The sequence below is a fragment of the Crocuta crocuta genome, unplaced genomic scaffold, assembly GCF_008692635.1.
Source record: "Crocuta crocuta isolate KB4526 unplaced genomic scaffold, BGI_CrCroc_1.0 scaffold72, whole genome shotgun sequence".
NCBI lineage: Eukaryota > Metazoa > Chordata > Mammalia > Carnivora > Hyaenidae > Crocuta > Crocuta crocuta.
Genome location: NW_027529427.1, coordinates 6057228 through 6082698, shown reverse-complemented (window position 1 = coordinate 6082698; position 25471 = coordinate 6057228). Strand labels below are relative to the sequence as shown.

Here is a 25471-nt window from a genome sequence, read left to right as displayed (position 1 = left end):
TTCCGCTCTGGCTGGCCTTCCGCTCGGGCGGCTCTCGGGGAACGTTTGGCGGGCCTCCCCGGTCCCTCGGCCCTTGCAAGTGAGATGAGATCGGTTAGCTACGTGCAACGCGTGGCCCTGGAATTTAGTGGGAGCCTCTTCCCGCACGCGATCTGCCTGGGGGACGTCGACAACGATACGGTCAGTGCATGCGCACTGGGAGAGACGCGGCCCGGCTCTGCGCCAGAGTGGGGCGGGGCCAGGGAAGTGGAGAAGCCGCCCTAGGCGTGCGGTGTGAGCGGCGCGCGTGCGCGGTGGGGCTGCGCGGTGGCCTGAGGAGAACTGGCAGATAGCTTACGTGCGTGGACGTCAGGTCTGAACTGCACTGGTTCCCTGGTCTGGTTTTCTTTTAGGGGCATAGGTAACTGATCCTTTGCCTAAGTCAGTAACTTGTTCACAGTAGGAGCCTGGTAAACCGGTGGCCAGATAGCCCGGCTCACTGCTTCTTTCGTTATGCAGGGCCCTCACCTCAAATAAGTTTACCTTTCGAAGCCTCCAGATAAGCTGAAAATGCTGCTTTGCTGCTCTTACACGTGGCCCCTTGCGCCGGCATACACTGCTGTACTTTTCTGCTTCTACACCCCGACCACCCCATTCATAATGCAGGGTTTCAGTAATGCCTTTTCCACATAGTACACTAGGTGTATGGCAACGTGAAGTCACCTCACCTTGGTTGAATTACAAAAACAGTAGACATCTACCGTTTCATCTCCGCGGTTGTTCTTTTTCTCGTTATTTAAATGCATTCGTAGAGGTAAAGCAGGTAGAACTTTGCCTGGCACACAGTTAACACCAAGTGTTAGTGTTGTTAGTATTTGATTCTGTTTCTGCAAATGTTTATTCAAGTGCCCCTTGTGTGCCAAGGACTCTGCTATAGTCTGGGAATTCCAAAATGAACAAGACAGTCCCAGCCCTCAGCTAGCTCACAGCTGGGGTGATAGTCACAAGAACAACAAAATGTAAAGAGGTGCATTAAAGAAAATACGTAAAGAGTTCCGAGGTGGAGCATCAGAGAGGGTGGGGGCTGTTGCTGGTGTGAGACAGTCTTAATAGACTATGTTTTCATCCATTATTTCCTATTTTTAATGCAAAGCACCTTATTGCCGTCCTCTCTTCCCTGAGTGGGGGTGGGAGTGAGAAGGGCTAAAACATACCGGCAGCCTCCTTTGTGCTGTGATAGAGAAGATATTTTATGAGGCCTCTTTTGGCTCTGCTCCCTGTAAGAAGGAAGGAGTTATTCTCGTAAATTTGTATTTTTTTTTTTTCGGGCTTTCACATTTAATATGCTAAGCAGTACAATTTTATGAGAAAATCCAGAGAGGCATTTTCAAATAGTAAATTAACAGAGTGGCTTTAGGCATGCATGAGTTCCCAAGTTATCTGATGGTCTTTTTTTGTTTAAAGGGGAAAAATACCTGCCTTTTTTCATAGCTTCACGGCATCAGCTTTTTTGGAATATACTTTCTGAGTAGATTGCACTAATACACCCAGTTCTACAATATTAGGTATATTGTACTACTTTTTTTTTTTAAACCCTGAGTTGTAAGCTCCATAAGTCTAGGGATTTTTTTATCTGCTTTTTCACTGCTATATTCCCAACACTTAAATTGTGCCAGGCACATAGTAGGTACTCAGATGTTTGTTGAATAAATGAGGGTTGTAATGGAAAGCAAATGTGATTAGTAAAGCAATTTTGAAGGGCTTTGCATGTTTTTGATAAATATAATGAAAGAAGAGCAAGTAGTTGAGATTGTTGCCTAGTGGTATATATATATGTATGTATGTGGTACATTCAGCCTGCATGAGTGTGGATAGAAATATTGTTATTGGTTCAGCATTTGGGGCAGGAAAAAGACTTATTTCATCCTAATAAATCATTAGCCTGAAGTTCCCTGAAACTAATTTGTTTCCTGGTAAGTGGCAGGGGAAGCCATGGATAGAATGCACACCCTTGTAGGGCTGCCCATAGAAGCCTGGCTACATCAGGGGAAAGGCTCTAGAAGACTGTAGCAGATCAAAGATCTCTTCTCCTGCCTCCTTTAGTATTTTATGGTGACAGTACTCTCCAGCTGGGGTTTCTTAGTGTCGGTGAGTGACCTCCAGAGGCCAGAGCCGGGATCAGTCACAGGGAAGCCGAACTGCTAGGAAGCATTGTCGCTGCTGGAAGGCAGATGGGCTATTTTGGAAATGTCCACTTGCAGGAGGCCAGCCATTGCCTCACTGTCATTGCCGGTCTTGCTTGTCATTGCCTGGCTGGACCACATACTAGGTCACTGCTCTTACCATACCTGTGTCTGCGTTCTTGTTAAAACTGTAAGGTCCCCCTCAGCAGGGAGTCTGTGGCATTTATCTTTGTACCCCTAACTTATTGTCTACTGAAAATTCAAAGGCTGACTGAGCATTCTCTTTCGTTCTGATTTTTCTCTGTTTCTTAAAAAAAATCTTTTTGTTAATTGTCTAGTAATTAAACATTTATCAGGGCGCCTGGGTGGCTCAGTCAGTTGAGCTTCCAGCTCTTGATTTCGGCTCAGGTCATGATCCCAGGTCATGGGTTCAAGCCCTGTGCTGGGGTCCTTGCTGAGCATGGAGCCTGCTCGGGATTCTCTCTTCTCTTTCTGTGCCCCTCTCCTCCACTCACACACAGTCTCTCTTTCTCTTAAATTAAATTAAATTTGGGGCGCCTGGGTGGCTCAGTCAGTTAAGTGTCTGATTTCAGGTCAGGTCATGATCTCATGCTTCATGAGTTTGGGCCCCATATCTCTTAGCACAGAGCTCACTTCAGATCCTTCGTCCTCCTCTCTCTTTCTGCCCCTCCCCTGCACACACTCTTTCTCAAAAATGTAAAAACATTAAAAAAAATTGTTTTAATTAAGTTAAATTTAAGAGAAAAGTAAACATTTTCTGAGGTGATGGTATGGACTATGGCATTTGCTGAATGAATGTATAAAAAAGAATGAATTGTACGAAAGATACTAGGGTCCCTAGCCACGGAGGCCTTTTAACTAGAGGCTGAAAACCACCTGGTATTAGTGCTTGCTGTATGCCAGTCACTGTTTTTGTTTGTTTGTTTATTCATTTTTGAGGGAGAGAGAGAAAGAGAGACAGAATGCTAGTGGGGGAGAAGCAGAGAGAGAGGGAGACACAGATTCTGAAGGAGGCTCCAGGCTTTGAGCTCTCAGCACAGAGTCCACAAACTGTGACAATGACCTGAGCCCAAGTCAGACACTTAACCACCGACTGAGCCACCCAGATGCCCCTGCCAGTCAGTGTTTTAAAGGCCATCTTCCATTGGCTCAATTCTTGCAACAACTTTATGCGGTAGATACCCTTACGATCTTTGTTTTATGGGTGAAAAAATGTAAGCATAGAGAGCCTGATTCAAATCCAGGCAGCTGCACGGAGCCTTTGTGCTATGCAGCCTGTCCCCTGTGTGTCTGCCACAGTCCTCTGGAGCAGCCAAAATGGAAACGTCAGGTGGAGAGAGCTTAGTGTTTTATGCTTCTTGTTTTATGCTTCTGTGATCTCATATTCACACCAGTATAACATTATATAATATAATAACATTCCCATAACTATTAAAAATAAATTGAAGATTCAAATCAAGTAAATCATTGATAAATCCCAATTCATTTTTAACTTGTCCTTATTTTTGATCTGTTATGTCTTTGTTGCCTTTAGAATGAAATATCTTGAGAATCTGATATTCACTATTTTGAGACTAAGAAGAGGGTGTTGCCTCCACTCCTTCTCTCCCCACCACCCTCCCACTCCCCACCAGGGGACATCGGACAGCTATTTATGGAAACAGGGTTGGGTGCTACCTTGTTATCACTGTTAACCACTGGAAAGGCGGGCAGCCTTTGCGGAATGACTGGGAAATGGGGTACCCAGATACAAATAGGAAGAGGCTCCATGCAGGAAGACCCCTCCTGAGAGCTTGGCCACCACTTGGGGGCGCCAGAGGCCCAGAACGCAGAGGAGGCTGACGCCAGCAACCCCTTCATGCTGTCCCCTCCGGCACCTCCATCCCCTGGGTGTTCACTCACTCATACACATCAAGATCAAAAGGTGTTGCTAGAGGAAGGAGGGCCCCCAGAGCTGACCTTGTCTTTTTATTTGGCCCTTGATTAAGTACGTGGTCTGAAGTTCAATTTTCCAAAAGTTCAATGTTCAGGGTTGTTTTCAAAACATGTCCCATTGGCAGTGGACAGATTGGAAGAGCTGAAATCAGGCAAGCAGGTCATGGAGCTGTTCAAGTTGTCAGACTTTTCTGGGAAGAGTCATAGGTTCCGTGTTGCCCCATTCTGCCATCCTCCTCTGACACACACACACACACACACACACACACACACACAGGGAAATAAAGAAATTCGGGGAGGCGTGCCCAGGTGGCTCAGTCGGTTAATTTCAGCTCTTGATTTCAGCCCAGGCCATGATCTCATGGTTCGTGAGTTCAAGTCCATATCAGGTTCATCAGGCTCCACACTGATAATGCGGAACCTGTTTGGGATTCTTTCTCTCCCTCTCTCTCTATCCCTCCCTGTGATCAAGCTCACGCTTGCTCTCTGAAAATAAATAAACGTCAAAATTTTTTTTAAAAGAAAAAAGAAACTCTGGGAAACCGTGGCTTGTTTGCAAAAGATTTTTACTAAAGTTGATGAAGATACAAATTGAGGTCTTGTGACGTCCCTGGGATGGGCCCCCTAGAAAAAAGATCCAGGTGGTTCCTTAGGATCCCATCCTAACACTGTCTTCTCTCTCTCTCTGTTTGAAGTTAAATGAACTGGTGGTGGGGGACACCAGTGGGAAGCTGTTCGTGTATAAGAATGATGACAGTCGCCCGTGGCTCACCTGTTCCTGCCAGGGCATGGTCAGTATTCAACTTCCTGGGCCATGAGGGGCAGAAGGATCCTTTCTGTGCAGGGACTATCAAGGCTAAGCCACACGGACACCCACCATTGTGTCCCAGTTCACCAGCTACTCAGCCAGCCTCTGCCTCGGGGTTCATTTCATTCAAGGAGCGAAGCTGCCAGGCAGTGCGCCCCCAGCTGGTGGGTTGTTTTTTATCTTCTGTTTCAGAGTGGCTACCTTAGTACTTTAAAAACTGCCCAGGTCATCTGCTGTCACAAAGTATAGTACAAAATGGGGGGTAATACTTTGAATAAGTCTAGAAATATGATAGATTGGCTGTATTAGATGTATCTTTTGTTTTGTCTTGTTCAGCCCAGACGGTCTTAACTACTTGGGGTCTCCATACTGCTCTCTAGGTAAACCAGACATAGAGCAGTGCAAGAACGCGATTAACACGAACTATCAGTGTAGGTCATATGGCACAGGTTTTCAGCAAATGATGGTAGCTAGCAAACCCTCTCATTGCTTCACCGAGATTAGGGATACTGGTCTCCCTCAGCATGTGTCTCCTTTTCTTTACAGCTGACTTGTGTTGGGGTTGGAGATGTTTGTAATAAAGGAAAGGTAAGAACTTTAGGGGTCGTTGGGACCTTGGTAGAACTCCAAGGCTTTGCCTAGATTGCTCCCCATCTCCTGCTGGGAATCAGCTGAGAGTTAAAGGCTTCAGCCCTCACTTCCGTGCTTTAACGACCAGGCTTGTGCCCAAACTTCCCTCCCCAGCCCATCCCTCCTATGCCTCTGCCTCTCCCAGAACCTGGTGGTGGCGGTGAGTGCTGAGGGATGGTTTCACCTGTATGATCTGACGCCTGCTAAGGCCCTGGATGCTTCTGGGCACCACGAGACCCTCATGGGAGAGGACCAGCATCCAGTCTTCAAGCAGCACATCCCTGCCAATACCAAGGTCATGCTGATCAGCGACATCGGTGGGCATGGCTGTCTCTGCAGGCAGCGGGGGGGAATAGGAGCCAACGGGTCGTAGAGCAGATCTCAGGGGATTCAGGGAGGTAGTTAGTATTCATGGGTGCAATTATTATGCATCTTATGTTGAGTTACTGAGCTCCCATTATAAACTAGATATCATTCTAAGCACTGTGATTGCAGCAGTGAATAAAACGGACAAAAATCACTGCCTTCTTGGACCTTTACAAGGAAGGGACAGAAAACAAACAGTGTAAAAAATGCTTTAAGAAGATTAAATAGTTTATTAGAAGGCAGTAAGTGCCGTAGAGAAAATAAGCCACAGAAAGGGGCTAGAGAGTGTCCAGGTATAGAAGCAGAGGTACCAGTTCTAAATGGAGTTGTCTGGAAAGTCCGTGCTGGGAAGGTGGCATTTGATCAGACACTGAAGGTGGCAAGGGAGTGAGTCGTTACAGATATAGGGCTGATGTCTCGGCCAGAAGCTGCCACGAAGGCGGGGGGTTGGGTACATGGCACGATTCAGGACACTCGTGTATCTGAGGGAAGAAGCATGGCACAAAGTGTCTGAGGTGACTAGCACAGCCCTTGGGGCCTGAAGTTGTCCTGGGTAACAACACATGCTGGTGGTGTTAGCAGGGGTGCGGGGAGGGCGTGTTTGCAGGATTCAAGCTGACCAGCACACATGTGGCTCCAAACTCGTCTTACTCTCTGGACCCACAGATGGAGATGGGTGTTGCGAGCTGGTGGTCGGTTACACGGACCGTGTGGTACGGGCTTTCCGCTGGGAAGATCTGGGCGAGGGCACTGAACATCCAGCAGGGCAGCTGGTGTCACTCAAGAAGTGGACGCTGGAGGGTCAGGTGAGAGGCTGAGCATGGGGCTCGGGGAGCCCGGAGAGCAGGAAGGAAGCCCTCCTGGAGGGGCCCTCTAGGGAGCACAGTGCTGGGTCAGGATTTAGAGTGGGAGGAAGGGAAGATCTCCTTGTTGAGAGAAATCTAACGAAGAGAGCTTTGAATCAGGATCTTGGGGGGAAATTACTAACAATAGGCAAGGAGGAAGGAGTGTGCTGGCGGGTGCCACGTGCTCTGTGTCGGGGTGTGGACCCTGGATGAGGCGTGCACAGTGGAGAGCAGATGGGCTATGTGGAGACGATGGCACCAGGCAAGAACGCTGAGAACTCGAATTCTTCCTCCTACTGTTGCTTTCCGAGTGTGGGGTGCTGTTCCCAGGTCCCCCGGCCCACTGGTCTCCCCTGCTCTCCGCGGGGCCCCACTTCCTTCTGTGCCCGGCCCCCTTTAAGGCCCTGTTCCCTGGTGCAGGTGGACAGTCTCTCAGTGACTCCAGGGCCCCTGGGTGTTCCTGAACTGATGGTATCTCAGCCGGGCTGTGCTTACGCCATACTACTGTGTACCTGGAATAAGGAGACCGGGCCCCCGCCTACCCCTGAGGGGGCCCCGGAGGGCAGTAGGTAAGGGTGCAGGCCCAGGGGTGGTGTGGGGTGGGCGGGATCCAGATGGGTTTCTGGATGCACGTGGCCGTGGGCGGGTCTGCAGTGGGCAGAGCTGTTTCGGCTGGGTCCTGGCACGGCACCTTTGCCCCATTAAGGACCCAGGGAATCCTGGGCTTTACCCTTGTAGCACCTGGAAGAGATTCCAAGATTCTAACTTGGCAGCCTTGTCCCTCCCTTTTCTACTCGCCACATGGGCCAGACAGTGTCAGCAATAGATTTCCAGGCTAACTCACATCCTAGAAGCTCTTACAGAGATCAGGGCCACAAAGGTCCTGGAGAATTAGGCTCCTTTGGTCCCCACTTAGTATCCCTCCTCCCATACGCTCTCCCCCCAACATCCCCCCCAGGGAGACCCCGGCTGCAAGAGATGTCGTGTTGCACCAGACTTCCGGCCGCATCCACAACAAGAATGTCTCCACCCACCTCATTGGCAACATCAGACGAGGTGAACGTGGGGTGGGGACGCAGAAGGGAGCTGAGGGGCAAGCATCAGTCCCAGGAGAGGCGAGACGCAGAGGCCTCCCTTCCTCCCTGCCTTGGCCTGCCCCTCACCCTGTGTGCTCTGCCTTTCCCCTGCCCTTCACATTTTCTTCTTCCTGCCCTTCTGCCCCCCCCGCCCCCCCACAGGCCACAACTCTGAGACTGGTGGCTCCGGCCTCTTTGCCCTCTGCACCCTGGATGGTGAGTGCCCGCTGGGGCGGGACGCCGTGTGCCTGTGGGGTGCGCCCAGGGGTCCCGTCCTGCCCACCCCAGCCTGCCTGTCCCCCTGCAGGAACGCTGAAGCTTATGGAGGAGGCGGACAAGCTGCTGTGGTCGGTGCAGGTGGATCACCAGCTTTTCGCCTTAGAGAAACTGGATGTCACGGTGAGAGGAACATTCTTACGTTCTCCACGTGCAGAGACGTGATTTAAACGAGGCCATTCTCACTTCACAGTTCACTCTCGATCTTTATCTAAGTCTCTTCAGACACGCTTAACTCCGTCTCAGGTGAGTCTGTTTCTCCTAATTCCTCAGTGTTGAGCACCGTCTCCGCACTGCTGCGCCATCTCTCGGCGACACCTTCTGGCAGGAGCAACGGCTCCAAAGAGAAGTAATTTATTAGGGTCCAGAGTGAGTTATTGGCTCCAACTCCAGATGTACGCTCTGTAATTTTTCTGCCAGTGTGCATGCGTGATGGTTTAGGAGAAGAGGCACGTGGCTTTGAAGCCGGTAGAACAGGCCTGAGTCCTGATTCTGTGCTGCCCCCCTTCTATGCTGAGTGACCACGAGTGGGCATGACTTCACTTCTATAAGCTGAAGTTTCCTCCATATAAAATTGGGAATAGGGGCGCCTGGGTGGCTCAGTTGGTTAAGCGTCCGACTTCGGCTCAGGTCATGATCTCACGGCTCATGGGTTTGAGCCCCGCGTCGGGCTCTGTGCTGACAGCCAGCTCAGAGCCTGGAGACTGTTTCAGATTCTGTATCTCCCTCTTTCTCTGACCCTCCCCTACTCACGCTGTCTCTCTCTCTCTCTCTCAGAAATAAAGAAGACATTTAAAAATAAATAAATAAAATAAAATTGGGAATAATGGGGTCTCCTTCATCAGTTGTTTGGTGACTGACGGAGGAAGGTCAGTAAGAAGCTTAGGGTTGCTTTCTTTCCCAGCTGGCCGTTTGTCACCCAGAGCCGGGTCCACAGCTCCTTTATATTCTATCCAGCCCCATTGTTAGGGGTGCTCTTCTATTTGCCAGCTCCGGGCCACCCCTGCATCCTTGTCTCTGGCCTTCTCCAGGGCAACGGGCATGAGGAGGTGGTTGCCTGTGCGTGGGATGGACAGACGTATATCATTGATCACAACCGCACCGTTGTTCGCTTCCAAGTGGATGAGAATATCCGAGCCTTCTGTGCAGGTGGGACCCCGCCCCGCGGCCCCTCTCCAGCCACACTCATGCGCCTCTCATTTCTACCCTCTCTGTGTCCCCTAACGTGCATCTGCATAAACAAATGAGCTCTTCAGCACTTTTGATAGAGGGTGATGGTGGGTACTAAATTGCCTTCTGCAGTTTTAAATAAGGAGTGAGAGACTGACAGGCTCATCTCTGCATCTCTTAAAGAATGGGATGAGTTCTTATCATCTGTCTGTCAGGGATGCCTGAAGGCATCAGAAAGTTCTCTTCCATCTGAGCATGCCAACAGTTTGTGAGGAGCATTCTCCCAGACAATTCACGTTTATTCCAAATCTGGGACTTGGAAAGCAGCCCTGGCTTTTTCAGGTGACACGGGGAGATCTTTGGTTGCTGAATTGGTAAGGATTGTACAGCGCTCTGGTGTACATATGCCAGTAGACCGGAAGGTTAAAATGCCTTTGAAGAAGGGACTGCCGCCAAAGAGAAGCCTTAGTTTCCTTTTTTTTTAATTCTTTTTTAAATGTTTATTTTATTTTTGAGAGAGAGAGAGAGACAGAGCATGAGCAGGGGAGGGGCAGAGAGAGAGACACACACACAGAATCTGAAGGAGGCTCCAGGCTCTGAGATGTCAGTACAGAGCTGGACGCAGGGCTCGAACTCACAAAGCATGAGATCATGACTTGAGCTAAGTGGGACGCTTCACTGACTGAGCCACCCAGGTGCCCCTTTTACTTTAATTAAAAAATTTTTTTTTGTGAGAGAGAGAGAGAGAGTGCTTGTGCACAAGTAGTGGAGGGGCAGAGAGAGAGGAGGGAGAGAGAACCCCAAGCAGTCTCCATGCTGTCAGAGAGCTCACAAACCAGGAGATCATGACCTGAACCAAAAGTAAGAGTTGGGTCACAGGGCCCCAGCTTTAGTTTCTGGTCGTGTTTTGCTAATCTGCCCCTTGGACTCCCAAGGCTACCCCTCATTCCATCAAGGCTGTCACGAAGATGGGAAAATCAACAAATCACTTTTGGGGGCCGTTCTGCCAGGTTTTTTTGTTTTTTTTTTAATTTATTAAACCATCGTACTATAACTCAACACCTATTTTTTTTTAACTTTTGTTTATTTTTGAGAGAGAGAGAGAGAGACAGAATGCGAGTGGGGAGGGCCACAGCAAGAGAGAGACAGAATCTGAAGCAGGCTCCAGGCTCTGAGCTGTCAGCCACCCAGGCATGCTGGGTTTTATTTTTTTAATGTTTATTTATTTTTAGAGAGAGAGAGAGGATGGGGCAGAGAGAGGGGGGTGGGAGACGGAGTCTGAAGCAGGTTCCAGGCTCTGAGCTGTCAGCACAGAGCCCAGCGTGGGGCTAGGACTCACAAGCCATGAGATTATGACCTGAGCTAAAGTCGGACGCTTAACTGACTGAGCCACCCAGGTGCCCCGTGGTGTTTTTGCTTTTTTGTTTTTGTTTTTGTTTTTTTTAATTTTTTAATGTTTATTTATTTTTGAGAGACAGAACATGAGTGAGGGAGGAGCAGAGAGAGAGGGAGACAGAATCCGAAGCAGGCTCTAGGCTCTGAGCTGTCAGAACAGAGCCCAATATGGGGCTTGAACTCACGAACAGTGAGATCATGACCTGAGCCAAAGTCGGACACTTAACCGACTGAGCCACCTAGGCACCCCTCGTGGTGTTTTTTCATATCTGAAATGGGGCAGGTATTTTACCTATTTTACTGAGTTCCCAACACAGATGGAATAGAAAGAGGGCCTTTAAGGGCACCTGAGGGCTCAGTTGATTAAGCATCCGACTGCAGCTCAGGTCATGATCTCAAGGTCCGTGAGTTCGAGCCCAGCATCAGGCTCTGTGCTGATAGCTCAGAGCCTGGATCCGGCTTCAGATTCTGTGTGTGTCTCTTTCTCTGCCCCTCCCCCACTCACGCTCTGTCTCTTTCTTTCTCTCAAAAATAAATTAACATTTAGAAAACTTAAAAAAAAAAATAAAGAGGGCTTTTAGCTTTCTGCTTGACGTCTGTGGGAGGGTCAAAACTGCTGACTTCAAGGCCTGCCTCTTGTTCTCTGCCTTTCTGCACTGGGACTGGAACTCTCTGACCTTTATCTCACCCCCACACCCCTCAGGCCTGTATGCCTGCAAGGAGGGCCGCAACAGCCCCTGCCTCGTGTACGTCACGTTCAACCAGAAGATCTATGTGTACTGGGAGGTGCAGCTTGAGCGGATGGAGTCGACCAATCTGCTGAAACTGCTGGAGGCCGAGCCAGAGTTCCAGAACCTGCTGCAGGAGCTGGGCGTGGGTGAGTCTGGGAGAGCTTCGGCCCCAGCAGCCCTGTGCCGGGTGCCCAGCAGGGCCACAGCCTCCGAACCGCCCCTTTCTTGCTCTCAGATCCTGATGACCTCCCAGCCGTCCGTGGCCTGCTTCACCAAACCCTCTACCATCCAGACCAGCCCCCACGGTGTGCTCCTGCGAGCCTCCATGATCCCACCTAGCCGGACTTGCCCTCCTAGCTGAAGAAGGAGCTTCCTGTACCGCCCCCTGCCTCCAAGGTATCCATAGTGCCGGGAGGATAGGGGGTAGACCTCACAGAGCAGCATGGGAAAATGGCAGCCACCTTAGGGAAGCTGTGAACTATAGCCTTTGTGGTCTTCTTGGTGAAAGAAGAGGTGACTTGGCCCCCCTCCCCATTTCCTTATTACCTTGCCCATCAGTCACATCAGCAGGATCACAGAACCCCAGCCTCATTCCACATCGTCTGTGCCGGCCCCCTCCCCAGAGCTCCCTGCTCTCGTGTGGAAAGCAGACTTGTTGGTGAGGAAGGAGCACAGATCCTTTGCAGGGCTCCACTGCTTGTAAGGAAACCAGGCTGGGGCCAGTAGGCAGTGAGATAAGGGCTCCCCTCATTCCAAGCTCTGCCTTCCATGGCGCAGCCCCAAGTCACTGGCCGTAGGGATTAGTACAGGAGCAGCATGCTGTTTGACTTTTGAAGGCGGCAGGGGTGGGGGTGGGGGGTTTCAGGGCATCTTACAGTCTGGTTTTGATTGCTCCCAGCCATGTGGAGATGGTTGTCTTCTATTCGCCAAAGAAACTGGGCTAGCACTTCCTCAGCTTGCCATGTTGCTGGTGCAACTTTGTGGGCCTTGCCCCCAGTTCCCCCCCAAACACCTTCTGGTCTATAAGACAGTAGACATTTAGACTCCGATGCGGGTTTATGATCCAGATCACAAAACGAATTCTATCTTGGACCATTTATATCCCTTCTGCTCTCGATTCTGTGCACCATAAGTTGGTGTTTTTCCCATTACAGGCTGCCATCCTTTGGTGGGTTGTAGTCAGCATTGTTTGACTAAACGGAATAGGGTAGAATGAAATAGAAGGAAAAACATCAGAGTATTATGCTCACAGCATAGGGGAAGTATTGTTTTGTTATAACCGTGTGTGTGCATGTGTATGTGTATGCTAAGTACACTGTAAAATGTATTTCCTGCTGTGGGCTGTATTCAGAGGAGTCTGAAAGCCATTGCTTTCAATTATATTGATTGACCCAGCCCAGATGGGTCAGCCTGGGGAAAAGTCCACATTCACATCGCCTTTCTGTGAGGGACTGAGGACACAGTTACTGACTCGGACTCTGATCCACACGGAGGGAAACCGGAGAAGGACATGAGCATAGAGAAATGAGTGTTTATTCAAGGGCAGGAGCAGCTGAGCCGAAGACCTGCCGCTGGGTCTGGGGGCTGCGGTTACAGAAGCAGCAGGAGACAGGAGTGAGCAGACAGAGCCAGGAAAGCAGAGGTTACGGGGCAAGGCAGAGAGGGACCAGGGTATCATCATGCCACATGTGGTAGTGAGCCCCCTCCTCTTCTTTTGAGGACAGGGGACTCCGCTGGGAAAGGCAAGACCAGATGTCACAGGGCAGCGGGGTCGTATCCTGGTTCTCCTCTCCTCTACCCCGGGCTCAAGATTTTGCTTCCACCCCAAGGTCCTAGTTCCCTGGCTGAGATCATTTGCATCACTGTCTTCCTCTCCCCCCTAGTCCGTGACTTGAGAGACTCAAACCTGCCAGAAAGACGCTCAGGGTGTCTGGCTCCTTAAGGTTTGGGTTCCTCTCTTCACAGTGAAGACGAAAAGCCTCTTTGTTTTTTTTGCTTTGGCTCAGAGCCTGGCGAAGGATCAAAATAAGATTCCAAAATAAGACAAGCTCAGGCTCAGGAGGCCAGAGATGAGGGGAAGGAAGAAGGTCTAATGAGGTGAGTAGTTCTAGAAATAAGAAAGAATACTGGTTAGGTTCCAAGTGTGAGTACGGCCAGCGCCTGCCATCCTGTCCGCCTTGTGGGGGCAGTTCCTGACAGGGCTCCCTGCCACCTCCCTGAAGTTCAGGGGCCCAGAGTGTAAAAAAGCAAGGGGAGGAGAGACACCTGGAGAAATGCTGGAGGTACCCCCAAGGTTTCGCACAAGGAGATCGAATAACTGACTTCTGACGTCTACAACCCCAGGAAAGGAAACTTAAGAAAACTCCCAGCCTTGAGAGCCTGACACTCGTCTGCCAACCCGCCTCCCTCCTGTTCTGGAGTATTCTGTTTCCTGTTTCTTCCCCCACTCAGCCGTGAGCAGATGTGTGCAGGATCAGAAAGGTAGACGTCAGCAGGCACAGGGCCCCCGGTGGGTGAGGCATGGCAGTCTAGTTGCAAGAGGTAACGAGCCCCCGAAGGGAAAGGGAGAGGCATGGGAGTGAAGGCCGCCGAGGGGTGTGTGGAGGCAGGTAAAGGACACTACGGGCTGTAGCCTTTGACTTGGGCCAGTTCCCACCACGCCTCGCTTCCATCCTTTTCCACAGTCCTGATTTGGAGGGGAGTGGGGAGGCCAGGCCCCTGAGATCATGGGCCCTCTCTATGGAAGACTCCTGGAGGATTGGGCAGTTGCTGAGAAGCAGAGAGGAATGTGGCCGATTGAGGCCAACGGGACGGCAGGGTCAGGGTGATGACAGAAGGGACAGACATGGTAGTCCCAGGTACCTGGCCCAGTAATACCCCATTCCCCAACGCAGCTCTTCCCTGGGGCACCATCCTTCCCCTGGGGACTGACTGGTTCCACGGTCACTGGCCAGGCTCTTGGTACAGAGGCAGGAAGGGCAGCTCTGGGAAGGGGGCCCTCAGCCGCAGCACTCCATGCTCGAGGTCAATGCAGCACTGTGGGGAGTGGGGAAGGGAAATGTGTGCTTCTCTCAGCAGGTAGCCTCTCCCTCACCCTCCGCCTTCTTACCGCCCCCCCCCACCCCCCGCCCCCTTGCTCCTTGCTCTTCTCCGTTTCCATTCACCTGGAGCCCTGGTGTGGGGGGCACTGGGACCTGGTTCTTATGTTTCACTTGTGGGCAAATAAGGACCCTCTAGGGAAGCAAGGTGAAATCACTCAACTCTGAGTCTTTCTCATCAGAAGCTGGTGCATGCTTCCTCACCTGTGCCTTTTACCTCTTTATCCCAGCCCTTTGGGTCAGACCCTAAGTGTGGGTCAAGTGCCTGCATCCTCCTTACCTGGAGAGAAAGCAGAGTCTGCAGTCCAAGACAGAATTCGGGACTCTCAACATCTGCAGGAATCGTTTGAAACAAGAGGTGGGAGGGTAACCAGGGGTCATGGTGCCCTTCTGTCCGCACTCGATCCTTGTCTGCCCTCCCCACCCCAGGTCTGAGGGTCTGGGCCCAGAGACTGGGGACATCTCATATGGTGCCAGGAGAGGAAGGCAGAAGAGGAAGAGGCTGTGAAGGGAGGGAGGACTCACCCACCACCTGGGCAGAGCAGGCCACCGTCTCCTGGCCCAGCTGTAGCTCTAGCTGCTCCACCTGCATGGGGGGCCCAGGGGCCAGGTCGCCACCTGGGGCTTTGAGGACCTTCTTCCCTAACCTGTGGTTGGGAAGCAAGGGTTATGGCCACCACAGCCTCCAGCCCCAGCCCCTTCATCAGCTGACGCCCCTCCCCCCCATACATGGGTTCTCATCCATTCCCTTGGCACCGTGTGGGGTCTGAATCCTTGTCTTCTCTACCAGAGCTTCCAGCCAATCTTTTTTTCTAATTATAGAAAACTAATTATAGTTCTGTTGATACATAGTTCATATACCACAAAAGCCACCCCTTTATAAATGCAGTGGGTTTTAGTATATTCACTGAGTTATGCAACTACCACTACTATCTAATATCAGAATATTTCTATCACCCCCCAAAGAAACCCCATCCCCCATCCATTATTTTGGGCCACACTCTTACCCCAGGCGGCTGAGGCATCCGGCCGAGATCTGGTTGTGTTGGGTGCCTGTGTCCACAGCCACCCGAAGCTCCTGGTCTCGGCACTGAGAAAGAGGGTCGCAGGGGGTCAGTGGGAATGGATTGGGCTTGGATCCCAGCCCTTTGATGACTCCCTCTCAGAAACACGTGAAGGGAACCATGTCTTTCAGAGTGATCTTTATGGCACTCATGCAATTGAGGCAAAACCGGCTCTTGGATGCAGGAATCAAAAAAGGAAGTAGAGCTGCCTATGGGGAGTTCATACACGTGGGAACAACTTGACCAGAAGTGGAGATCTGTTTGTGTAGAGGAATTCTTGGGAAGCCAAGGGTCCAGGTTAGAGAGGTCAAGGTGAGGAATGTAGGAGGGGCGAGAAGAGCTGGCTGCCTCACCAGGAAATTCAGATGAGGGTAAGCAACAGGTTCACCATGGAAACAGGTTCACTTTCTTCTGGATATATACAGACATTTTGGGGTACACTTGGACATCCCAAATGCATGTCATTTTCTCAATCCAGACATTTACTGAGCACCTGCTACGTGCCAGAAATGTTGCTGGAAGGTACAGCAATGAAGGCTGTGCTCAGGGATAGGGGAAGTGACATCTAACTCCCGGATGGTAGAAACTTTTAAGGTCTACAAAAGGGTTGTGAGTAAAGTGCCCTGGACATTGAGAGGAAGGAGAGGCGTTTCCCACTGGGGAAATCAGAAAAGGCTTCAAGGAGGAGGTAACATTTGAGGCCTTAAAAGATTCTAGAATGTGGACGGAGACTGGAGAGCAGGAAGAGGAAACGCCACACAAAAGCCGTGGCAGAGGAGCGGTGGATGTTCAGAGCTGCTTGGGTGGTCATATGGCTCCAGAGAGGACAAAGCTGTCACCTGGGAACACATGAGCTTTTTCTGAGGGGGTTGCAGGATGCATACGTGCACACCATATGCATCATATGCAGCATCATATGTATCATACTTCATCATGCCTGTAGAACACACTACATGTGTGAGTAGTTACACATGCACATTTGGAGATTATATCTGAGAAAGGGAGGGGTGGCATGGACACATGGAATTGCACGGAGGGAAGATGGGCTGAGGCAGAGAGTAAAGAATGTACACGATCCCATTTTTAGGTCCAGCCTCGGGGGAGAGGTGCCTTTTCTCCTTCCCTCCTTCCCTCCTTCCCTCACTGCCCAGGGAAGTGAGCCATTCACAGGCAGGATTGTTCGTGAAAGCCAGCGCCCTGGGAAGCCTCTCACCTTGCAGTTCACCAGAAGAGCAGGAATCTGTGTTTTGCTGGTCTTCCTCCTGCTCTCCTGGCCGGGAATTGGGGCCTGAGCGGGTGGAGACTCGCCCTGAAACCGACTTTGGTTCCCCTCTACCAGGCGCCTTTGGATCACGCTGTGCGGCTGCTGGCTCCGTCACAAAACAAAGAAGGCAGACAGGTCTAAACCCAAGCATCCCCGCCACTCTGTTCCCCCACCTTACATCTCCCACCATGTTCTCCCCAGCCCCACCCCCCAGTCCCGCATCTCACGGGAGTAAGAAAGGGGCAGGAGTTTGCCCAAGTCCCAGCCATCAGATCATTCTAGCAGAGTGAACCCCAGTCTCAAATCATATCGTTTTGCCGGGACCCCAGTAGATTGCTCAGCAATGAAGAAATGGGAAGAGAACAGTCCATTCTGGATTAGACCAACCTATTGGCTGCCAAGACCTCTCAGGAGCTAGTATTATGCTTGGGGAACTTTTTGTCTCAGGTCTATATCACATGTTTTTAACATTTTCCTCCTTTCCCCCGCTTCTGACCTCATCCTTCAATGGGCTGCAGATTCCCAGATCCCAGGGTTCATGGTGTGATGGAAAGAAGTCAGACTCAACAAGAAAAAAAAAAAAAGTCACATCTTCAAAACTAGGATGCTTGAACTGTCCCTCACCTGAATCCACCTTCACTGCACCTGGTCACTTTACTTCCTAAGTTCTGCTGGCTTTGCTTCCTGTATATAGAGTCCATCCCTGCTTTGTGTTACTGCTTTTATTCAAGCCTCCCCTCAGCTGTCTCGGATCACTGGATCGCCTCCCTAAGTTCCTAAGAACCAGCCTCCAATACTGTTGTCTCTCAGACACACCTGCTCAAAGCCAGTGATTATCTAAGACCCTTGCTACTCAGGGGTGCCTGGGAGGCTCAGTCCATTAAAGGTCCACCTCTGGATTTCAGCTCAGGTCATGATCTCACAGTTTGTGAGTTTGAGCCCCACATCAGGCTCCGTCCGCGCTGACCTTTTGGAGCCCGCTTGGGATTCTTTCTCTCCCCTTCTCTCTCCCCCTCCCCAGTTCAAGCTTGTGCCCTCTCTCAGAACAAATGAATAAACTTAAAAAAGATAAAACCCTTGCTACTCAAAAGTGTGGTCCTCAGATCTGTAGCTTTGACATCATTTGCCATCACTTGGAAGGTTGTTAGAAATGCAGAATCGTGACCTACTGAATCAGAAGCTTCATTCTAACCAGATGCCCTGATGATTCGTGTGCATATTAAAGTCTGAGAAGCAGCAAAGGAAAACAAAACTAGTCATGCTACTCCTGTTTAAAATCTACCAAAGCACGCCTGCTTCCTGTTGCATGATAAAGCCCAAACTTTTTCAGGTGATGCACAGCCTAGATGACCTGGCCATCACCTGGTCCTCAGTCTCGTCCCTCGCTCCACATACCTGCCCCCATTGACCCTGCTTATACTGCTTGTATCAGGCTGCTTGTTCTTACCTTTGCTCCTGCTCAACCCCCTTCCCAAGACACCTCTTTCTCATTCTTCTGTAGGCCAGACTGGATGCTGGTTCAAGATAGTTTGTTCAGGAACTACTCTTTATTTGGGAGAGAGGTTTTTATCTAAGTCTGGAATTCCCTGTGTATCCTATAATTAACACAGTGGTTCCCTCCTCCAGGAAGCCCCCTCTGACTTCCTCGAACTCTTCATTCCACAGACTAGGCTGTGGCCAGCGTCCCTTCTCCTAGCTCCCTTGGTCATGTTTCTCACAGACGTTATTTGTGGATTTTACTCCCCGATTAGCCTGGAGAGCCCGTGAGATCAGGCCTTTATACCGCAAGGCTTAGCTTAACATATAGTAGGCACTCAATAAATGCTTGTTGAAGAATGACTCTATCTGTCCAGGCTCCACACATGCTTCTCCACCTGCCCTTTCTTCTTGGGAACGTGGGATTGTTTTCCTACTCTCGGTTTAATGAGGCCCTTGAGACCCGCTGCTCCCGCCAGCAAGGCTGCCAGCAGGAGACCCAGGTCTGGGAAAAGGGCAGTGAACTCTGGGACAGGCCGGAAAGAGCGACTCTGCAGTTCCCAACTCTCCTCCCACCTTTCCCACGATGGACACAGGCTTCAGGCTTCCACTGCTGTGCAGTATGCCCCAGAGTTACCCTAGGGAGGGAGTCAGTGGGGTCCCCCCCCAACCTGTTGTCTTCACTTCCAGAGCCACACAAGGTAACTGCTTGAGATCAATTCGGGAGGCCCTGAGGCAGTGGGCTGAGGTAAAAAGCTCAGGACTTCTCATCAGAAGGCCGGACCTGCCACTCTGGGATGGCAGTGTTCACAGAGCCTCTAGTCCAGGGTCAGATGGATGTAGGGTGGTCTCCAAACCAGAGAGGCTCTGAGGTTCTAGCCACCGGGAGCCAAAGCACAAGCTTCCCTGTTATCCTGTTCTCCCTGTTTCTCAGCTGTGCTCCTGTGTGTGCAAAGCAGCCCTGAAGTTCCCTGGACTGAGAGATCAGCCTGATCACTTTTCCTGTTTGGGAGCTGCTGGACTGAAGCTGGGAATCTGCTGGCCTCTCGGTTGGGTTCCTGGAGGAGGAACCCTTCGTCTGGGAGGAATCTGGTAGGGCTGGGTCAGGAAAGGGAATGAGGGGCTGCGTCGGCGTCCAAGCTAACTACAGGCTGAGGCCCCTGGAGTTGACTTTGTGCCCCTCAGGTTGGAGGAGGGCCCTCCTCTCAGACCTTCTGATGAGGAAGTGGGTGAGGGAACTAAGTGCTTCCAAGCCCTTCTACAAAAGCCCTCCTTTCTTCTAGAAGAGCCAGCAGGCACAGAGGATTCCATAGTCTCTGGACCCTACAGAGCTCACTCTCTCAACCTAAATGGAGTCGTAGCTGGAGGCACAATCATAGCTAGACCTTAGACAGTGCTTTCTGTTTTCCAGGCTCTCTGCTAAGCCCCTTGTAGGCATCAGTTCATGCAACTCCCACAGCAACGCTGTGAGGGAGATACTACTAATTTTGTCCTCATTTAGCAGACGAAGAAACGGGTTCCGAGATATAAAGCAACTTGCCCGAGGTAGTAAGTAGCAGGGCCAGAATCTGAACCCAAGCAGCATGGCTCCAAAGCCCACGCTCTTCACCACGGTCTCGGAGGGGGACGTGTGCACGCAGCTGCCCCTGACCCACTCACCTCCTCATTTTTACACCCCCCACCCCATTCCCTCTGGAGGCCACGGCTGCTGCAGAGAGGGGAAAGAAAGGGGCCTGGGAGGGCCATTGCCCCTGCGAGGCAATGAGGGGGCACTCAGGAGGCCGGTGGCCCAGGCGAGAACCATATGAGACCCCGAGGCTCTGGAAAGGATGGAAGACTTTAGTGCTTCCATTATGGAAGGAAAAGGCAAATGGATGGTCAGACCTGGTAGGAAGGAATCTGTTGTTTAGGGACAGGAGAGAAACCATAACCCTAAACTGGCCAGGCCTCCAGGCCCTCCCAGCAGTAAATGACTGCTCCAGAAGGTTCCTGTGTCCTTGTAAGCCTCTTCGCCGAAATAGGACAGCTCCTCATCACCCCAAGATAAGTCTTGGGCCATTTGGGCTATTTGAGAGAAGCTGAGCAAGACTAGGCACCCCAGAGCCACCAACCCATGGGAGCATCCTGGGTGAAGAGTCTGAGGGTGGTCGCAGCGGAGACCCTCCGTCTGGGACTACTGCCCCACGCTAAGCAGGGGAGAGGGGATCGGAAGGTTAGGGTCTGGACTTCTTGNCCCTCTACCCCCCACCCTCCACCCCCAGGATACAGGGGGAGAGGGGGGAAGGGTGGGGAGAGGGCTGCCTCACCAAGTCCTTGGAGGTGCCGAGCCTCTTGAGGCTGTCCAGGGGGAGCAGGTCGGCAGAGTCCTTGTGCAGGAACTGGGTGGCCTGTCTGAGCCGGCGCTGCTGGCTCAGGGGCGCTCGGTCCAGAAGCGCTGCCCCCTGCGCCCTCCTCCCGGAGTCTCCCTCCTCTCTCCCGGCCTCCTGCCTGCTGCTCGCGGCCCCTGCGGGGCTCGCGGAGCTCGATGAGCAGTGGGNCCCCCTCTCCTCTCCTGTCCCCGTTCCGCGTTCCCCGTTCCCCGGGGTCGCAGCTCTCCTAACAGGAGGGTCTCCCGGGGGCAGAGGAAATAAATAATGTGCAGGAGCGGCAGCGTCAGACACCNCAGCGCGTCCAACTCTGGGGTCCTGGTGGGAGCGGTTGGTGGACGGGTGTGCGTGTGTGTGTGCGCGCGCGCGCGTGTGTGTGTGTGTGTGTGCGCGCGCGGGGGTGCCTGCAAGCACGAGGGGTGTGACGGTGTTGTAAACTGTCAGGGTGTTGGTGCCAGCTTGTTTGAAAGGCGGTGCGTGTGGGTGTTGGGAGGCTGGCAGCCTGCGTGCAAGGTGCGCGTGTGGGATGCGGGCACGTGCGTCCCTGGGCAGGTGCCCTCCCGTCTCCGCTCGCGCTGCCCCGCTGTTTCCTGCGCCGGGGTTCTCTGCAGTTCGGGCTTGGGGTACAGGCCAACAGCTAGGTTCGGAACAGAGACGGGGGCGACATCAGAAGGGCCTTCCTTCCCCCCGACCCCTCCCTCCTCGTCCCCGTCAACAGGAGAGGCTTCACCCTTCTGGGTCTCTACCTTCAGTGTGGCAGTCGTATTTATTCTGGGTTCTGGGTTCCAGGGGGACAGCAAGAGCAGCTCTGAATCTCCCCCCAAGCAGCCCCCCAGCCCCTCCCTCTTCTTCTTTTTTTTAAAAGTTTATTTATTTATTTTGAGAGACAGAGACAGAGCACACAAGCCAGGGGTGGGGGTGGGGGGAGAGAATTCCAAGCAGGCTCTGCACTGCCAGCTCAGAGCCCAGTGTGGGGCCTGAACCCACGAACAGTGGGATTATGACCTGAGCCTAAGTCAAGAGCCAGTCACTTAACTGACAAAGCCATCCAGGCGCCCCTCCTTCTTTAATTAAGGCTTCTGGAGTCCTGGCTCTTTAAAAAGTATTAGAATTCAAACACACAAAGTTGTAAAGAATAACCGATACCTTTTGCTGGCCACCCCGGTTTTAAAAAATAACCACACTATTATAAATATAGTTGAAGCACCCCCTTGCACCTCTCCTTCTCCCGAGATAACATCCCTTCCTCAATTCGGCGTTTTAGCATTCCCATACTTCTTATACTTTGTATACATATACGTATATATGTATCCTAAGCAATATATCATTTAGTTTCACCTGACCCATTATATATGTCTTTCTGCAATTTGTTCTTTTTTGTCCAGTATTTTATTCCTGAGATTCATCCATGAGCTATGCATTCTCTTTAACAGCTGTATGTTATTCCTTTATATGAATACATCACATTTGGGAAATTTAGATTATTTCTCTACAAACAATGGTGCTATGAACATTTTTACACATGTGTCCTGGGCCATGTATGAGGATTTTTTCTAGAGTATATACCTAGATGTGGGATGGCCAGGACATCAGCTCACAGCATTTCCCCTTTGGCATAAAGCCAACCTGCCGTCCAGAGGATTTATACCAATGTGCACCCCAGTCAGCTGTGTCCGGGGGTTCCACACCCTCCGCTTCCTCACCAGCACTTGGAATCAACCCTTTTTATAGCTCTGGCTCATCTGTCATCAGATTTTTCTCTCTAGCCTTTTATCTTCACCATCATCAAAATGCATTGACAAGCACCTGCTCACTTGTGTTGGACACTTACGGGCTGGGACCCCTGACTGAGCCCTGCTCCCTGGGGGCGCAGTCTGGTCTAGACATCCTGAAGGCACACACACATTCAGACAGACAAGATGTCCGTATTCGGTATTGTCACAGCCATGACAATTATATGAGGAAGAATTGCATTGTGATCCCTCTTTACAGACGAGAAAAGTAGTTAAGTTGTACGGGTTAAATTGTGTCTCCCATAAATTTGTACATTAAAGTCCCAACTCCCAGCACATCAGAATGTGACCTTATTTGGAGATACGGTCTTTATTTTANATCAGCACTCCTATATCCCTTGGGTAAATTCCTAGCAGTGCTATTCCTGGGTCATAGAGGAGTTCTATTGTTCATTTTTTGAAGAATCTCCACACTGTGTTCCAGAGGGGCTGCACCAGTTTACATTCCCACCAACAGTATAGAAGGGTGCCTGTTTCTCCACATCCTCGCCAGCATCTATAATTGGAGATAGGGTCTTTAAAGAGATAATCAAGCTAAGGTAAGGTCACTAGGGTAGACCCTCATCCAATATGACTGTATCCTTGCTGAAAGGGGAAATTTGGACACAGAGTTACACACAGGAAGAACACCATGTATTTTTGGTTTTGTTTTTATTTTTGTTTTTGTTTTCTTTGAGGACGAACACCATGTAAACATGAAGGCTGAGAATGGGTGATGCATCTAGAAGCCAAGGGACACCAAAGGTTGCCAGCATCTGCCAGAAGCCAGGAGAAGGGCCTAGCCAGGTTCTTCCTCAGCACCCTCAGAAAGAACCAACCTTGTCAGCACCTTGATCTTGGACTTCCAATCTCCAGAAATGTGAGACAATAAACTTCTATTGTTTAAGCCATCCAGGTTGTGATACTTTGTTATGGCAGCCCTAGGAAGCTAATACTGAGAGTTAGAGATCTCACCTAACATCCAGTTACTGTCTTCCAGAGCCAGGAATCAGCCCCCTTGTGTTCTGTCTCCCAAGTCCTGCTCAATGTTCACTGTGCCGTAAAGAGAAGACTAATGGGGATGAAAAGCATGGAATGAAAACCAAACTATAGTATGATTCCATTGATTATGTTCTGGCCCACTCACAACCTCGCTTCACTTAAACACAGTTTCAGTGGACTATTCCAACCCCTTCCCGGGCCTTGGCATCCTTTACCACCACATGTTCGCCTGGGATAGAGGTTGAGGAGGATCCATTGACATGTTGCACTGTTCCCTGTAGTTGTTTCAATAGGATCAACTGTATGCATTGATAGGTGAGTGAGCCGCCTACATACTATGATGCTGGGCGGGCCCAACACTGAAAGGCATCTCCTCCAATTTTATTCTTGGCAATTCATTCCTTAAGTTTGAAAATCCTTCAACATCTTCAAGACTCCTTCACTAATCCATTTCTTGGAAAAGTAATGCTATCAATGAACAAGAAGGAGGTGATTCCAGAGCATGCAGCAAAGTGGCGTTGGGCCAGGCTGACGACATGAATGGGATGTCTCCAAACTCATTGGTGCACTTAGTTAAGTCTGCAGACTAAACCCATGGGAGGAGTAAACATATCTTTGGTGTAGAATGGAGCCTTTGGTGTTTCCAGTTTGGATGCAGTGAGGTTGGGGATGGCATCACCTCTTTTCCAGTTCTGACAAGGCTTTTGTTGCCTGGTACTCAGAACCACTGGTGCTCAGGAAATGCCATTCTCTGGAATAAAACTGTGAAAAAATACTCAAGTTGGTCCCTGGGTTCTGTGACCCAAACTAATACTGTCTCATTCACTATGTAGCTCACCAGCTTGGAGTGGGACTGAGGGATAAAGAAGCTCTCTTTTGCCTTTTTGTATTCTTTGTTCTCTTCCTTTGTAAATTTGTTTTTTCCTCAAGTTGTAGGGAGAATGAGAATGTTTTGGCAATGCAAAGCGGAGTTTTTTCTAAGGAGCCAAAGATTTCCCTTTGGTAGGATGATGAACCCAATGCAATCTACAGATCCAGGGCAATTCGTATCAAAATACCAGTAGTATTTTTCATAGAACTAGGACAAACAATCCTAAAATTTGTATAGAACTACAAAAGACCCTGAATACCTAGCCAAAGCAAGCTTGAAAAAGAAAACCAAAGCTGGAGGCATCACAATTCCAGATTTCAAGTTATACTACAAAGCTGTAGTAACCAAAACAGTATGGTACTGGCACAAAAATAGACACATAAATGGAACAGAATAGAGAGAACCCAGAAATAAACCCATGGTCAGGCAATCTGTGACAAAGGCAACAGCACACAATGGGGAAAAGACAGTCTCTTCAACAGATGGTGCTGGAAAAGCTGGACAGCCACATGCAAAAGAATGAAACTGGACCACTTTTTCACACCATACACAAAAATACTCAAAATGGATTAAAGATATAAATGTAAGACCTGAAACCATTAAAATTTTAAAAGAAATCATAGGCAGTAAACTCATGGACATTGACCTTAGCAATACTTTTATGGATCTGACTCCAAAGGCAATGACTACAAAAGCAAAAATAAACAGTTAGGAATACAGCAAAATAAAAAGCTTCTGCACAGCAAAGGAAACCATCAATAAAACAAAAAAGCAACCTACTGAATGGAAAAAGGTATTTTGAAGTGACATATACAGTAAGGGGCTAATATTCAAAATATATAAAGAACTCATACAACTCAACACCAGAACCAAAACAAACAAACAAGCAAACAAACCCACCCAAATAATCTGATTTGAGCAGAGAACCTGAATAGACATTTTTCCAAAGAAGACATACAGATGGCCAACAGACACATGAAAAGGTGCTTAACATCCCTTATTATCAAGAAAATGCAAGTCCGAACTATAATGAGATATCACCTCACACCTGTCAGAATGGCTAAAATCAACAACACAAGAAACAACAGATGTTGGTGTAGATGTGGAGCAAAGGGAAGCCCCTTGCACTGTTGGTGGGAATGC

At 50.2% G+C, this 25471-nt stretch overlaps 2 protein-coding genes across 5 annotated transcripts; one reads left to right on the top strand and one right to left on the bottom strand.

The window, feature by feature from the left end:
* ITFG2 (integrin alpha FG-GAP repeat containing 2) lies at positions 1 to 23360 on the top strand. 4 transcript variants are annotated; one of them, XM_077759196.1, is made up of 14 exons: positions 1 to 180; positions 4814 to 4909; positions 5473 to 5514; positions 5702 to 5873; positions 6589 to 6728; positions 7188 to 7336; positions 7726 to 7823; positions 8006 to 8059; positions 8151 to 8242; positions 9151 to 9268; positions 11388 to 11561; positions 11651 to 11811; positions 16917 to 16976; positions 17360 to 18681. In XM_077759196.1, the coding sequence occupies exons 1-12, from the start codon at positions 85 to 87 to the stop codon at positions 11752 to 11754; spliced, it is 1335 nt and encodes a 444-aa protein (XP_077615322.1). In that variant the 5' UTR covers positions 1 to 84; the 3' UTR covers positions 11755 to 11811; positions 16917 to 16976; positions 17360 to 18681. The 4 variants fall into 4 exon arrangements, with proteins under 4 accessions (XP_077615322.1, XP_077615321.1, XP_077615323.1 ...); XM_077759195.1 differs by lacking the exons at positions 16917 to 16976; positions 17360 to 18681 and adding an exon at positions 23154 to 23360; XM_077759197.1 differs by lacking the exon at positions 16917 to 16976.
* On the bottom strand, positions 12927 to 23680 carry NRIP2 (nuclear receptor interacting protein 2). Its single transcript, XM_077759024.1, has 7 exons — positions 23673 to 23680; positions 20624 to 20912; positions 16791 to 16943; positions 15521 to 15603; positions 15039 to 15160; positions 14794 to 14846; positions 12927 to 14451 (listed from the first exon to the last, which is right to left on the bottom strand). The coding sequence occupies exons 1-7, from the start codon at positions 23678 to 23680 to the stop codon at positions 14359 to 14361; spliced, it is 801 nt and encodes a 266-aa protein (XP_077615150.1). The 3' UTR covers positions 12927 to 14358.
* Between the last annotated feature and the right edge of the window lie 1791 nt (positions 23681 to 25471).